Source organism: Ranitomeya variabilis, chromosome 3 (genome assembly GCF_051348905.1).
Source record: "Ranitomeya variabilis isolate aRanVar5 chromosome 3, aRanVar5.hap1, whole genome shotgun sequence".
Taxonomy (NCBI): domain Eukaryota; kingdom Metazoa; phylum Chordata; class Amphibia; order Anura; family Dendrobatidae; genus Ranitomeya; species Ranitomeya variabilis.
Genome location: NC_135234.1, coordinates 696,563,330 through 696,578,503, shown reverse-complemented (window position 1 = coordinate 696,578,503; position 15,174 = coordinate 696,563,330). Strand labels below are relative to the sequence as shown.

The window sequence follows — 15,174 nt, the reverse complement described above, 5'->3', positions numbered from 1 at the left end:
ATTGTTAGCATCTCTCCAGCAGGGGAATGTGTGACATACACTGAGGGAAGAAATAGGTGAAATATTGCTAAAATGATTCAGTCCTGCCGTGGCTTTTATGTGAGGGCTGCACTCGTACTCATCGTTAAATCTTTCTCTATTTTTCTACATTTTTCAGAGATTGAATTTAAAGAAGGTGAAACACAGCACATCGTGGAGATTGAAGTCCTCTACGATGGAGTTCGGGAAATGAGAGAGGCTTTCACTGTGCACCTGAAACCTGACGAGAACATGGTTGCAGAAATCCAGGTAACAGTTCATTGTCACCGGTCCTGAATTTGCCGGGTCTGTGACAAATTTTGAAAACAATTGCTGGAATTTTTCACATTGACTCATATGTAAAGGGCCGAAATTTACTTAAACCTCACCAAAAAAAAAAGTGTGCACTCCCATCCCCTTTGGTCATCGGACTTAAACATCTTAAATTTAAGGCCACATTCACACTATCAGTATTTGCTCAATATTTTACCTCAGTATTTGTAGCCAAAACCAGGAGTGGAACAATCATAGGAAAAGTATAGTAGAAACACGTCACCACTTCTGTATTTATCACCCACTCCTGGTTTTGGCTTACGAAAACAACGTTTTGGCCCAAAGGAGCCTTTTTCAAGCCAGAAGTACAATAAATAGTAATAAATAATAAATAATGGCTGTAATTTTGATTGTACATCTGGCTTGAAAAAAAACCTTTAGGGCCGAAACGTTGCTTCACTTGTCTATGTCAATTGAATTTGTGATTTTTAAGAATGGAATAATGGTATAAAGGTTATGTTTAATCCACATTTTCTCTGGTGCCTTGGAATCTTGGATTTTCTATGGCTTTGGACCTGGTGGGGGGTCTAACCGAGTCAGGATGGAGCCGCCAGTGGTGCATGAGATGGACTTTTGATCTAGGGGTCATGTAGTGTCAGATCCTGAGCCCACCAGAGGATCCTCCAGTACATTGATGGGCGAGTCCATCTCTGACCATGCTTTATTTTACAGTTGTTGGTCAGTACACGGCTGTTGATCCATTCTGTATTGCAAATCATACATTTTGCATCACAAGGGAGTGACGTAAGATTTAGTACTTGCTAGTCCTACATTTTGCTACATCTGTTATTGCAGAAGTTTTATTTTATGTAGATGGCCAAAGCCATTGTGTACATTGAAGAAATGAACAGCATGGCAGATGTGACCTTCCCCTCCGTCCCTCAAGTTGTCTCACTGTTCATCTACGATGACACCTCAAGAGCTAAGGAGAACCCCTCTCCCATTGCCGGGTACCCGGTTGCTTGCATCACGGTGAGTTTTGTGCATGACAGGAATATGTTATCTCTGCAGTTTTCATCTTCTGCTTTATACTTATATTTAGAATAGTGAGCATAGAGATAATTCCAACACAGCATCAAGCATATGATTAATGGGGTATCTTAGTTTTATGTAATTATAGCTTAACCCCTTAAGCACTAAGCCTCTATTGGCTCTACTTTGGTTAAGGACCACAGGAATTTTTTGTTTTTGTTTTTGTGTTGTCTCATTTAGAGAACTGCATTGAATGTTTATATAGTTTCATAGTTTTTAAAGTTGAAGGTAGACTTGTTCCACCATAAAGAATACATTTAACTAAGCAGAAAATGTGGAAATAAATGGTTTTGTAATTTACAGGTATTAAAAATGATGTCCCCTTCAAAAAATAGCAAGGTTTCATCTTCTGAAGTTTGTCTCCTGGCGCCCCCCTACCGTTATTCCATTCTGTCTTCCCAGTGGCCGATCAGCTGGCCAAGCATGCGCTTTTCCTGTCATCATAAGAGTTTCCCAACCCTGCCCCCTGCGCTCACACAGCTCTGACATCTGGGTGAGATCGTTCTGCTTCATATGGATGTGGTCAGACCTGTGTGAGCGCAGGAAGTGTCTATCTGCAATCAAGCAAACTTTAGAAGATGATTGTTATTTTTTGAACGGAGCGTAATTTTTAGTAACTGGAAATTGCAAAACCATTTATTTCCATGTTTTCTGCTTAGTTAAATGAATTATTTATGGTGGCACAACCTCTTTACGTCCTACCAAGTTCAACCTATGACCTAACATTTTGATCCAGACTAGTTCCGTGGATCAACACCCCATCACTTTGTATTGAAAATCCTTTATTCTATTTTTCACTTTTAATACTTTTTAACTTTTATAATTTGAACTAGAGGATTGAACGCGTGATTGTTTGATCTCTTCTGTAATACAGTTAAATATTTCTGTATTGCAGTGTGTTATCCCTGTCAATGCCATGGTTAAAGCCACCATACACATTAAACTTAAGTTGCCTGAACCTGTCGATATCGATGGGTTTGCCTGATAGTCTAATGTTTAGGGGGGCATCGACCGACTGATGGGCAAGAGAGTTATCTGATTTCAGTCTGCAGATCATATTTTTCTCCAAGAGATTGTCACAAGGGTGTCACGTCCCCCGGTAAGACCTGGACTTAGTCGGTCACATCGGGTAATGAATTGCAGGTCTTCTTTAGAGATATTGTGATTCTTGACTTTATATTAAATAGATTTAGTTTCCTCTGGTGCTAAAGAGGTTAACAACTCTTTCTATGCTGGTCAGAAACATGCAGCTCCATTTCAGCTGCTTCTGATGTGGTCATTACCTCTTCCCATATAAACTGGTCAGAGCTTCTTGTCCCTGCCGCTGAAAGATTCATCTTCCTGTGCTGTGTGCTAAAGTGAGTTGGTTGGAGTAGGGTTGTTGTAGTAGTGTTCTGTGGTTTGCTCTAGTACGAGTGTGTTTATCTTCTGGTCCATTCCCATTTAGTTTGTTCCTCTCTGTCCCTATTCTCCTCCCTATTGTTGGTTAGTGCTTTTGTGTGATAGAGGTTTTCTGTTATCCCTGTTTGATCCCTGTTTGTCTTTATGTCTTGTTTACTTTACATTTCTGTCCCATGGCCCAGTGGTGTGGTGGGGGAAGGGATAGATCAGGGTTTAACAGGAGCATAGTAAGATCAGAAACTCAGGCCTCTGTACCTTCAGGAGTACCCCTAGTACATGGATAGTTAGGGTCACAGCGCAGTAGTTATAAGTCGTCAGCCGATGTGTCAGTCTACGGCTTTCTCATAGAAAACACTGGAATGTCGTCTCGAACTCCTGTGTATGGGAGAGACAGCAAAGATGGCTGTCGGCTGAATGGCTGAACCATCGTTTAGCGGACAGCCATGTAATGTGTATGACTGGCTTTAGGGATGTAGTTATCTTCAGTTACAGCCATTACAAGAACCTGGCTGTTAGTCAGCACCCACTTTCATGGTTATCACTGCTAAACAAAAGTTTTAGACGGGTGTGGGGAAAATGTTGCAAAAATAGAAGTGTTAATTGTTTATTTTTATCAATTAACAAAATACAAAGTGAATGAACGAAAGAGAAATCTAAATCTAATCAATATTCGGTGTGACCACCCTTTGGCTTTTTGGGCCATGTACGACAAGCAGGCTTGGCCTCACTCAAAGAGGATTTGGCTTAGTGGAAAGGGCAAGGCCAAACATGAGACACTATGCAGTAAAATTGTGCTTCAAATTTACCTCACAAAGTCAACTAATAGGTGGTGTGAGCTTAGAATAGACAGTCTAGTTTGGTACTGTGCAAATACTTGATAATGGGGCTCATTTCTACATACTGTGTGGTTGCGCTTCCTGGACAATGTTTTATTTGTCTTGCTATCCCTAACTTTTCCTTCTCTGATATATTTTTCCAGGCATGTAACCCAAAGTATTCTGATTATGAAAAAACTGGATCGATATGTTCCAGCGAAAATATTAACGACACATTAACCCGTTACCGTTGGCTGGTCAGTGCCCCTAGGGGCCAGGATGGAGTCACCAGTCCTATGAGGGAGGTGGACTTTGACACTTTCTTTACTTCTTCAAAAATGATTACGCTGGATTCCATATACTTCCAAGCTGGTTCTCGGGTGCAGTGTGCGGCGCGTGCTGTGAACTCTGAGGGACAAGAAGGTCTGGAACTTACCAGTCCCATTGTAACCATAAGCTCAGAGGATGGTGAGCATTCATTGTCTATGTCATGTATCGTTTCTTAGCTACAATTTGTATAGATAGCAGCAACATAGAGTAATGTTACTGGTGTATTTTTCTGGATATTTTCCTGGTTAATTCAGAAATGACTTTAAAATGCTACTTTTTATAGCAGTGTCACGCCGGCGTCTCACACGTCTTCCCAGTGCCACCCTATTCACTGCATTCATCACTTTGCTGCCTCAACATCAGACCATCTTCCTGAGCTGCCTTGTGCTCACTGCCATCTCTGCTCCTAGGACTTAGAGAATCTCCACCTGTCTATAGAGAGGTGTGGCAGATCCTACAAGAATTTAACCCTGCTGTGTCCTGCAGGGTTTGCCTTCCCCAGCCTATCCCTAGGCAAGAGCAGATTTATTAGGCAGCTCATCCCACCACTCCTTGCTCGTTCGTTGGTTCCCAGTTGCTTGTCTCTGGATACTGTGGGTGCATGTTAGTTCTGTCTCTCCTTCTGTTGACCTGGCTCATTTATCATTTATCCTGACCTTGGCTAAGTATACTTAACCTATGCTGCCTGCCCTGACCCCGGGTTGTTTCGCCATGTCTTTGACTCTGTCTTCCTGTACCTCGTGCCCAAGTCTCTGATCCTCTGGTCAGCTGCTGTAGACCCGGGGACTACCCTGGAGTGGTGAATGGTGTTTACCGGCGGCCAAGCCTATCCTCATCATCAGGGGCTCTAGTGAAGACCAGGTAGACACTTAGTCACGTCCCTCCAGGGTAAGCCCGGCCCGTTGTGCAGTGGGTCTACACCATCCAGCGTTACAAGCAGAACAGTGAAGAGATTGTAAGTTTGTCCAAACTATAACTTATTACACTTTATCTTCTACCAGAATTTATCCTACTAAGGTTACAGCCCTGATACACATTGGACAAAAGTTTGCCAAACCCACAGATATTGGCGGGATCTGCTGACAGTCTAATGTGTATGAGGGCCCTTGGATTCTGCCCCTACACATAATATTGGGAGGAGAGAGGTAACAGCACATTGGAATAACAATTGCCAGACTTTTTGTTGTGCACAAAGATATTCCGCTTTCCGAGAGAGCACAGGAATACTCAGCTGAGCCTTCCTGTGTATGGGAAGTCGAGGGATATAGCTGTCGGCCAGACAATCATTCAGCCAACAGCTATTTAATAGATATAGGTCCCTTACCGTTTTGGAACACCCTTTACACTTTTTTTAGGCCATTGCTATAGAGGTGTCCTTTCAGCCCATCATTCTTATGGATATTTTCATTAGCCACTCCAGAGTCTCTAAAGTCAAAAGCTTCCTTTGCTGATTAGGGTCGAGAAACAGAACCCATAAAGACCCTTGAGAAGCTGATGAATACCACTGTGAAATAATTCTTTAGGTGGTCAGGATCTGTTACTCACTACTACCTCATACATATGCACACATGGCTCAGCCAAGCATGCTTATGTTCTCAAAAGGCAAGAAATGCTGGCACCCACCTCTAACGCCTTGCTTATTTCCCTTTAATACAGTGGACATGTTGGCACTGTGACATACTCATACATATTACATCGTCAGCCAAAATTGGCCAATTAGTATAATGTCCATGTAATGTGTATGGCCAACTTTAGACAAGTCAAGGTTAGGAGGAATGGAGGAGGCCACTATATTAGATTATTTTTCCTTTATTTTTCCAGGACAATACATAAATATCTAGAAGGGAAAATAGCTTTAGGTTCTCTGGATCATATCAAAACCCAGATGGGCACAATTCTTAGCATTATCAAGTGGGAGAACTTACTACCTGGTAATAAATATTTGTCCTTTTCTCTTTGCAGGTCTTTGCCAACCTAGAGTGCCAGGAGTAGTGGGAGCTGAACCGTTCTCTGCTAAGATGCGATATACCGGTTCTGATGATTCTGACTATCCTAACCTTATAAAAGTGACTATTACTATGCCTCATATTGATGGTAAGTTAGCTCCGCAGCATATACATTATGGTGAGTGGCAGAGGCTGGTGATCATTAGTAGGATAGGGAGCACACATAGGGTGCAAGCTTTTTCTGCTTTTGCATGTGTGAATATTTTTGAATGTCCTATGTTCACATTGATACCCTCCACAAGGAGAAACTTGACCTCTTAGACCCCCTATCAGAAGCTCCTCACCCAGCGAAACCATTTGTCCTGCTTTTTAGTGATGAGGGGCAAACACCCCAAAACATGTGTCCTAATATGGAGTTTCTGGTTTGGCTTTTTGTCTTAAGTCTTATGGCAAGGCTCTTTAAAGGGTCGATATTTGAGTTTTAAGATTGCTGCTTCAACAAGGTGGAACTAGAATTCCTGCTCTCTTCCTCCCTGAACAGGCTTTTTGCACATGCATCAGTTATATAAAAGTACACCCTACCATACAGGTGACTACTTTTTCGCAATCTACTGTATGTGCAATAAATATAATTTTTTTTCGCAATAAATATTTTTATTTTTCTATTAAAATGTGTATTATTATTTATTTTAAAGTACCCCATGGTGCTGTACCTGTGAGCAGCATGCAATGACCAAACTAACAGTGACAGACTGGTACAGAGAGGAGAGGACCTTGCCCTCATGGGCTTACAATCTACACAGTATTGAGGACAAACAGTAGGTCACACTGTTGCGTCAGCTCTGTTGGTGGTGAGGTGGCAGCTGGGTCATTGCAGGCTGTAAGATTTTCTGAAAAGATGAGTGTTCAGGTTGCATATAAAGGTCTCAGTTGTAGAAGACATTTGGAACATTTGGAAGTGCAGGGCCACTGAGTTCTAGATGATGGTCGATGCTCGGGAAAAGTTTTGGAGATGTTTGGGTGAGGAGAGAAGTAGATCTTGTAAGAACCACAGGCTTCTGTATGTGTGTAAATGTATAGGGAGATTAGTCTGGAGATGTATGGAGGGGACAGATTATGAACAGCATTTTAATTCTATTTATTCTATTTCAATTTTTTTACTATTTTATGAAGTTTTGGTAAACCCATATTAGACACTTACATTCAACATATTTTTCATTTTCAGGCATGCTTCCAGTGATATCGACGCGGGAACTTTCCAATTTTGAGCTGACACTAAGCCCCGATGGCACACGGGCAGGAAATCATAAATGTTCTAATCTGCTGGATTATAATGAAGTGAGGACTCGTTATGGCTTCTTGACTGATGCCACCAAGAATCCCAATGTAATAGGCGAGACATCTCCCTACCAGTATAGTCCACAGCTTAGAGGGTCTAATGCTTTGCGCTTCTACAGAAATCTTAACCTAGAGGCCTGTTTGTGGGACTTCACCAGCTACTATGACATGTCAGAGCTCCTTACTGAATGTGGAGGCACCATTGGCACAGATGGACAGGTAAGCTTAGTCCTAGTTTATTTTACAACTCTCTGCCAAGAATATTCACAGTGGTTAAAGACTGGTTGTATATAACAGATAATAGTATCCCCAATGATGCTTTTATTCATTAATGATCTTCAAATGTCTAAATAAATAAAACCATGAATAGATGATGAAAGTTATTTCCAATATACATGATATGATGACTCCATGTATAATCATCAGAGGTAGTCTGAAGACTTAGTGAACCAAGGAGCACTTATATGAGGCCAGTAGAGTGGCACAATGATTGGTATAGTAGGAGCCATGCCATAAAATAGCATTCTAGTTACACAATCCTATAATTGCTCTACACTTCATTTTTCATGGTTTATAAAGATCTCCTGCGCAGGCGTCCACCACCATGAGGTAAGAACCTTGTCTAGGACTTTCCATGACGGCAGATTAAGGAGCATTTTGGCAGATATACAGTAAATCCCCTTACTTCCCATTGTCTTATTTTGGGTGGGTCCAATTCACTATTTGCTTTGGGCAACAAGAAGGTAATAATGTCCCTAAAAAATGTAATTTGATATAATTGGAGATTTGGTGACGAGTAGTGGTGATGAGCGCACATGCGCTAACAAACGGGCAGTCCAGTCCCTGCATGTGTTGCAGCTGTTGACCAACCGTGAGACATGCCTCCGCGGGAACGTATTTTTCGAGCACACTGAAGACATTCGGTTAGCACCCAAGCATGATCAGATAACAATTTATCTGAGCACGTTCCCTCATCACCAGTTCTGAATAAATTGGCAGCAATTTCTGAAAAATCTTAATTTAGGCATGTGTAATAAAATTTCATTCCTTGAAATAACAGGAAATTACAAATAAATGTGAGTTGTCTGGAGCAGTTTTTCTCTACCAGGTCCTCAGCTACTCCTCAAAATTAAGAAAATCCTAAAAATATGACCTATTGGGATTACAGTTCTTCAGAACCGGACTGGTCTACAGAAATATCGGCCGGTGGCAGATAGGTGGCTGGCACTGTGCTCTTCTTTATGAATATTGTTGTTTCTTTCAGTCTGAACTTCAAAGTTGCAAAAAATAAACATACAGTAGATTAGTGTTTGATGAAACTTGCAAAGATCCTCTGCCGGCATGGTGGTAGAATTTAGCAGATCCGTCCTTAATCTTTATTATAAGCTCTGTGTGTGAGCAGTTGCACTTTTAAGGCCCCGTCTCACACAGCGACGCTGCAGCGATACAAACAACGATGCTGATCGCTGCAGCGTCGCTGTGTGGTCGCTGTGTGGTCGCTGGGGAGCTGTCACACAGACAGCTCTCTCCAGCGACCAACGATCAGGGGAACGACTTCGGCATCGTTGAAACTGTCTTCAACGATGCCGAAGTCCCCCTGCAGCACCCGGGTAACCAGGGTAAACATCGGGTTACTAAGCGCAGGGCCGCGCTTAGTAACCCGATGTTTACCCTGGTTACCAGCGTAAATGTAAAAAAAAAAAAACAGTACATACTCACCATCTGTTGCCCGTCAGGTCCCTTGCCGTCTGCTTCCTGCTCTGACTGAGCCGCCGTACAGTGAGAGCAGAGCGCAGCAGTGACGTCACTGCTGTGCTCTCACTTTACGGCGGCAGTCAGAGCAGGAAGCAGACGCCAAGGGACCTGACGGGCAACAGAAGGTGAGTATGTACTGTTTGTTTTTTTTTACATTTACGCTGGTAACCAGGGTAAACATCGGGTTACTAAGCGCGGCCCTGCGCTTAGTAACCCGATGTTTACCCTGGTTACCAGTGAAGACATCGCTGGATCGGTGTCACACACACCGATTCAGCGATGTCAGCGGGACCTCAACGACCAAAAAAAGGTCCAGGCCATTCCGACACGACCAGCGATCTCGCAGCAGGGGCCTGATCGCTGGTACGTGTCACACATAGCGAGATCGCTACTGAGGTCGCTGTTGCGTCACAAAACTTGTGACTCAGCAGCGATCTCGCTAGCGATCTCGCTATGTGAGACGGGGCCTTTAGTCTCTCAGTCATGTAAAACATGAAAGACCCCCTGATGCTTTCTAGAGACATCCGTCTTCATGTATCTTTAGCAGAACAACTCAGATTGGAAATACATTACAGTAAAGGCCATTTAAGGGTAGAAAGTCAATCACAGGAGGGTGCCAATTCTGGATCACATTTAGATCTACCAGTTGACTTTTTCCAAATATCACTTCGTACCTTATTAAAGGTACTTTATACAGTCTGATAAGACTGCGTTCAAAATATATTCGATATTCAGTATATTTAGACTGTACTGAGCCACAGGAAATTATTCATTACGTTTACAGTTCACAGATGGGCTTCCTTCAACTACTGTAAAAGTGGACAGAATTTGAGTATTTGTTGTGTGGTTTTGTTTTCTCTCAGGGTTGGCGTATTTCTGGGCAGAGATGATACAGGGTGGACTGTAGTCTGCTGTAATCTCTCACTGCAAAATGTTACACCCATGTTCCTGTTCTGCAGGCGAAACCTGTAAATTGAAGTTTAACATCAGAAGCAAATCCCAGATTCTAAGCATTACTGTTCTATTTTTAAAAAGATGGCTGACCTCGCCGGCACTGATATAGAAATGCCAAGAGTCACACGAGGTCAAAGAAGTAATGGGGCCTAGTTCCACTTCCAAATTTGATTCTGCATGAATTTAGCAACGGTAAAAGGCCATCAAAATGTTAAAAAAAAATCAATCCTTACCTTAGCGCTCACCTCTCCGATCCATTCTCTACACACGGTCACCCGTCCGGTCCTCGTCACATCTTAGATCACCACTATTTGCGTTGAATTCCCTGCCTCTCATACTGGGCCGGGTCTTCCAAGTTTAATTAGGACCATAAGGGTTCTGCGCATGGGCATGCTAGGTCATAGCGCATACCATGATGTTATGATACAATTACATTTGGCTTGAACTTGCGCAGCACCCTCTCGGGCCTCATTAAACTCAGAAGTCAAAGCCCAGCATTGGAGGGACGGGGACTTCAACAAGACTGGTGATGATCTGAAAATGTGATAAGTTTCTGAGGGGCCAGAGTGGTGAGTAATGACATGAGTGTAAGAATTTTTTAATTTTTTTACTTGTTAGGTTCATTTTGCTCTAGGATCTGGAGTTTAAATTAGCTGAAAAAAATCTTCTCGGATTTCCCTGGAAATTCCGTGGAAACAGGTCAATTCAAATTTTGTGTAATCCGTTCATCTCTAACTAAAGGTCATCTGTCAATAGGATCAACCCTTTAAATCTGTATTTTCATGTAGGTCATAGAAAGTTGAATCAAATTATAACTTAATATCTGCAATTCGATGAATGGTTCCTGAGAAATCCATGTTTTCCTATATTGCAAATGAGTGGAAAAGATCTGTCAGATTAATCGTCAGTTTCTGATGACTTGTATCTAATATCTCTTGGCGTCTAGGATTTTGCTTACATTAGAGGAATTTTTCAGGCTCATGGATGAGCACATGATTAGCAAGTATTGTTATGGAGACATCAGACTGTATCATTGAAGGAAGATTGTAGCATCATCTACCAGATGCATTGTCTGCCTTTAAAAACTATGTATCATAATTAATAGATGATTGCCATAAAGAAAAATTAAAATCCAAAAGACATCTCCAGAGAGGGGTCATATCACATTGAACATATGGGATTCATTGTGCCTGGGAAGAGAGTAACTAACTAAAACAAGGGAAATGACGGAAAGAGCTAACACTTTAATCTCCATTGAATTAGGGGCCTCCTGCGGTGACCAGATAATTACAGCAGGGAGATTTGCTGGAAAGAAGACAAGAAGTCTGAGATCTGTTTTAAGGTACCTTCACACGAAACGACGCTGCAGCGATAGCGACAACGATGCCGATCGCTGTTTGATCGCTGGGGAGCTGTCACACAGACCGCTCTCCAGCGACCAACGATGCCGAGGTCCCCGGGTAAACATCGGGTTGCTAAGCGCGGGGCCGTGCTTAGTAACCCGATGTTTACCCTGGTTACCAGCGTAAAATGTAAAAAAAACAAACAGTACATACTTACATTCGCGTCCCCCGGCGTCCGCTTCCTGCACTGACTGACTGACTGAGGGCCGGCAGTAGCAGGGCACAGCGGTGACGTCACCGCTGTGCTGTGCTTTCACTTTGCGGCGCTCAGTCAGTGTGGGAAGCAGACGGCGGGGGATGCGAATGTAAGTATGTACTGTTTGTTTTTTTTACATTTTACACTGGTAACCAGGGTAAACATCGGGTTACTAAGCGCGGCCCTGCGCTTAGTAACCCGATGTTTACCCTGGTTACCAGTGTAAAATATTGCTGGTATCGTTGCTTTTGCTGTCAAACACAACGATACACGGCGATCGGACGACCAAATAAAGTTCTGAACTTTATTCAACGACCAGCGACATCACAGCAGGATCCTGATCGCTGCTGCGTGTCAAACACAACGATATCGCTATCCAGGACGCTGCAACGTCACGGATCGCTAGCGATATCGTTACAAAGTCGTTTCGTGTGAAGGTACCTTTAGTAGAGACGGGGAAGTACCTTTATCAGAGATACAGCTTCCTCTGATCAAATAATTTTCTTAAGGTACCTTCACACGAAACGACTTTGTAACGATATCGCTAGCGATCCGTGACGTTGCAGTGTCCTGGCTAGCGATATCGTTTAGTTTGACACGCAGCAGCGATCAGGATCCTGCTGTGATGTCGCTGGTCGCTGAATAAAGTTCAGAACTTTATTTGGTCGTCCGATCGCCGTGTATCGTTGTGTTTGACAGCAAAAGCAACGATACCAGCGATATTTTACACTGGTAACCAGGGTAAACATCGGGTTACTAAGCGCAGGGCCGCGCTTAGTAACCCGATGTTTACCCTGGTTACCAGTGTAAAATGTAAAAAAAACAAACAGTACATACTGACATTCGCATCCCCCGCCGTCTGCTTCCCACACTGACTGAGCGCCGCAAAGTGAAAGTGAAAGCACAGCACAGCGGTGACGTCACCGCTGTGCCCTGCTACTGCCGGCGCTCAGTCAGTCAGTCAGTCAGTGCAGGAAGCGGACGCCGGGGGATGCGAATGTAAGTATGTACTGTTTGGTTTTTTTACATTTTACGCTGGTAACCAGGGTAAACATCGGGTTACTAAGCGCGGCCCAGCGCTTAGCAACCCGATGTTTACCCTGGTTACCTGGGGACCTCGGCATCGTTGGTCGCTGGAGAGCGGTCTGTGTGACAGCTCCCCAGCGACCACACAGCGACAAAACAGCGACGCTGCAGCGATCGGCATCGTTGTCGCTATCGCTGCAGCGTCGTTTCGTGTGAAGGTACCTTTAGACTTTTTATCGCTAGTGTCCAGATATGAATATTGGGGTTTGCAACTATCCGATATTTATGGGAGATATATTTTTGTTGTTGTAGTGAAGGGACGAACAAAAGGCATGCACTCACATCACTGTAAGGCCATTCTAACCCCTCACACCTAAAGGGAACCGGTCACCAAGTTTGGCCGATACCAGTTACGGTCACCCTCTTTCAGGGCTTATATACAGCATTCTGTAGTGTTGTCAAAAGCTGTATACAGGGGATGATCTTGGACTCTAGGACATTTTTCTTACCAATTTCAGATTATTAGATCTGAAATTATTAGTGAACCGAAAAAGCTTTATGTATAGCTGGATTTTATAACTTTCATGCGTAGGTATCATGTCAAGCGTGGAAGTCTCCTTTATCAGAATTAGTGTCACCCACTATAATACATTGCTTATTGTTTTCAACTAATGAACCATAGTCAAGGCATATGGTGAAAGAAACAATGGGGGACTGATGTGAAAAGCGCTGCTCTAAGGTTACCAAGTTCAGTTCACGCCGCGAGGCACACTACGGGGTCACTTCATTGTGCCCATGGTTAAAAATAATGCATTTCATGTGACACTGATATTACATGTCCAACTTTATGTTTGGCTGAAATAAAGGCATCAACTCCACTTTGGACTGTTCCTACTTTGCAATGTGGCACAGCCATAAATGTGCTTTTCGGAAAATATTCAATGGACAAGTACTGTGGCCATAGACATTACCTTATTCTTGGATGAGAGACGTAATTCTTCTGATCGGCCATTTATTGCCATATCCATTGGATCCAAGATGCCACATATGGCCCATGATGACATTCTGTGAGGCCTCTATTTTAGTGAATTCGCACGGAGCAAGTTGCAAAAAAAATCTTATTCTGGATAATATGAGTTTCTGTAAAATTCAAGACTTCAACTCTCCTCGAATAAATTTGCTCATTTCCGTAAGGGATAGAAGGAGGCACCTGTAACCCTTTTGTTGTTCAATTTAATACAAAACAAGTTTTCTGGCATGAAAAATAGATGAAAAAGTAAACTCCGTGACATAAGCCCCACTGTTCAGGCTGTATGGAGGAGACATCTGTGCCACACTTTGTCCCCTCCTGTCTCCAGGAGAAATCTTACGGCTGGTTAGACCTGATATAGGTGGTAAATGTGCCGTGAATGGCTCGGTGTGCGCAGAGTCGGCTATTTACTCACCTCTCTGACGGTAACATGAGAACACTGATACTATTTCTGGACTCTCGTATTTATATCCCCAGGTGTTCTTAACACAAGTATTGTGTGAAGGCTGTGACCAACGTACAGATGTATATAGATGTCCTGCCTGTAGCTAAATGCCACTTTTCAAGGATTAATATACGGAGTAATAGTAAAAAACAAAATTGTGCTACCATCATCATTAGTGATGAGCGAGTTTGCTCGTTACTCGGGTTTCTCCGGGCATGCTCGGGTGGTCTCCGAGTATTTTGGCATGCTCGGTGATTTAGTATATGTTGACGCAGCTGCATGATTTGCGGCTGCTATACAGCTTGAATACATGTGGGGGTTGCCTGTTTGTTAGGGAATCCCCACATGTATTCAAGCTGTCTAGCAGCCGCAAATCATGCAGCTGCATCGACATATACTAAATCTCCGAGCATGCCAAAATACTCAGAAACCACCCGAACATGCTCGGAGAAACCCGAGTAACGAGCACACTAGCTCATCACTAATCATCATGTAATGGTGAAGCTGATTTGCCCGATACTTTTACACCAGTATTATTGCCTATTATGTCATCCTAGAATTTTTATTCATTTTTCTTATTGTCTACTATTCATTTAGACATGTTACAGGTCTAATTTAGGATAATGAAGCCAGGACTACTGCTGCCAATCACTGGTGGGTGGATGGTTTATTTTAAGTGTTTTTTTCTTATTTAACCCCTTAAGGACCAAGCCACTTTGTAGGTTAATGACCAGACCATAATTTTGAAATCTGACCACTGTCACTTTATGTGGTTATAACTCTGGAATGCTTCAACGGATCCCACTGATTCTGAGATTGTTCGTTCATCACATAATGTACTTTATGATAGTGGTAAAAGTTCTTTAAAATTACTTGTGTTTATTTGTGAAAAAAATGTAAGTTTGGCAAAATTCTTGAAAATTTCACAATTTTCAAAATTTTTATTTTTATGTCCCTAAATCAGAGCGTTATGTCACACAAAATAGTTAATAAATAACATTTTTCACAGGTCTACTTTACACCAGCACAATTTTTGAAACATAATTTTTTTTTGTTAGGAAGTTGAGGGTTAACAGTTGACCAGCGATTTCTCATTTTTCCAGCAAAATTTACAAAACCTTTTTTTAGGGAATGCCTCACATTTGAAGTGAC

At 42.6% G+C, this 15,174-nt stretch overlaps 1 protein-coding gene across 1 annotated transcript in view; it reads left to right on the top strand.

Annotated features, from left to right (window-relative positions):
- FREM2 (FRAS1 related extracellular matrix 2) overlaps window positions 1-15,174 on the top strand; it is a 285,657-nt gene that overhangs the window by 235,479 nt on the left and 35,004 nt on the right. The window contains exons 12-16 of the mRNA XM_077298181.1: window positions 158-288; window positions 1,165-1,323; window positions 3,764-4,067; window positions 5,892-6,023; window positions 7,101-7,432. Of these exons, the coding sequence (XP_077154296.1) occupies window positions 158-288; window positions 1,165-1,323; window positions 3,764-4,067; window positions 5,892-6,023; window positions 7,101-7,432 (1,058 nt within the window). The remainder of the gene's footprint in view (window positions 1-157; window positions 289-1,164; window positions 1,324-3,763; window positions 4,068-5,891; window positions 6,024-7,100; window positions 7,433-15,174) is intronic.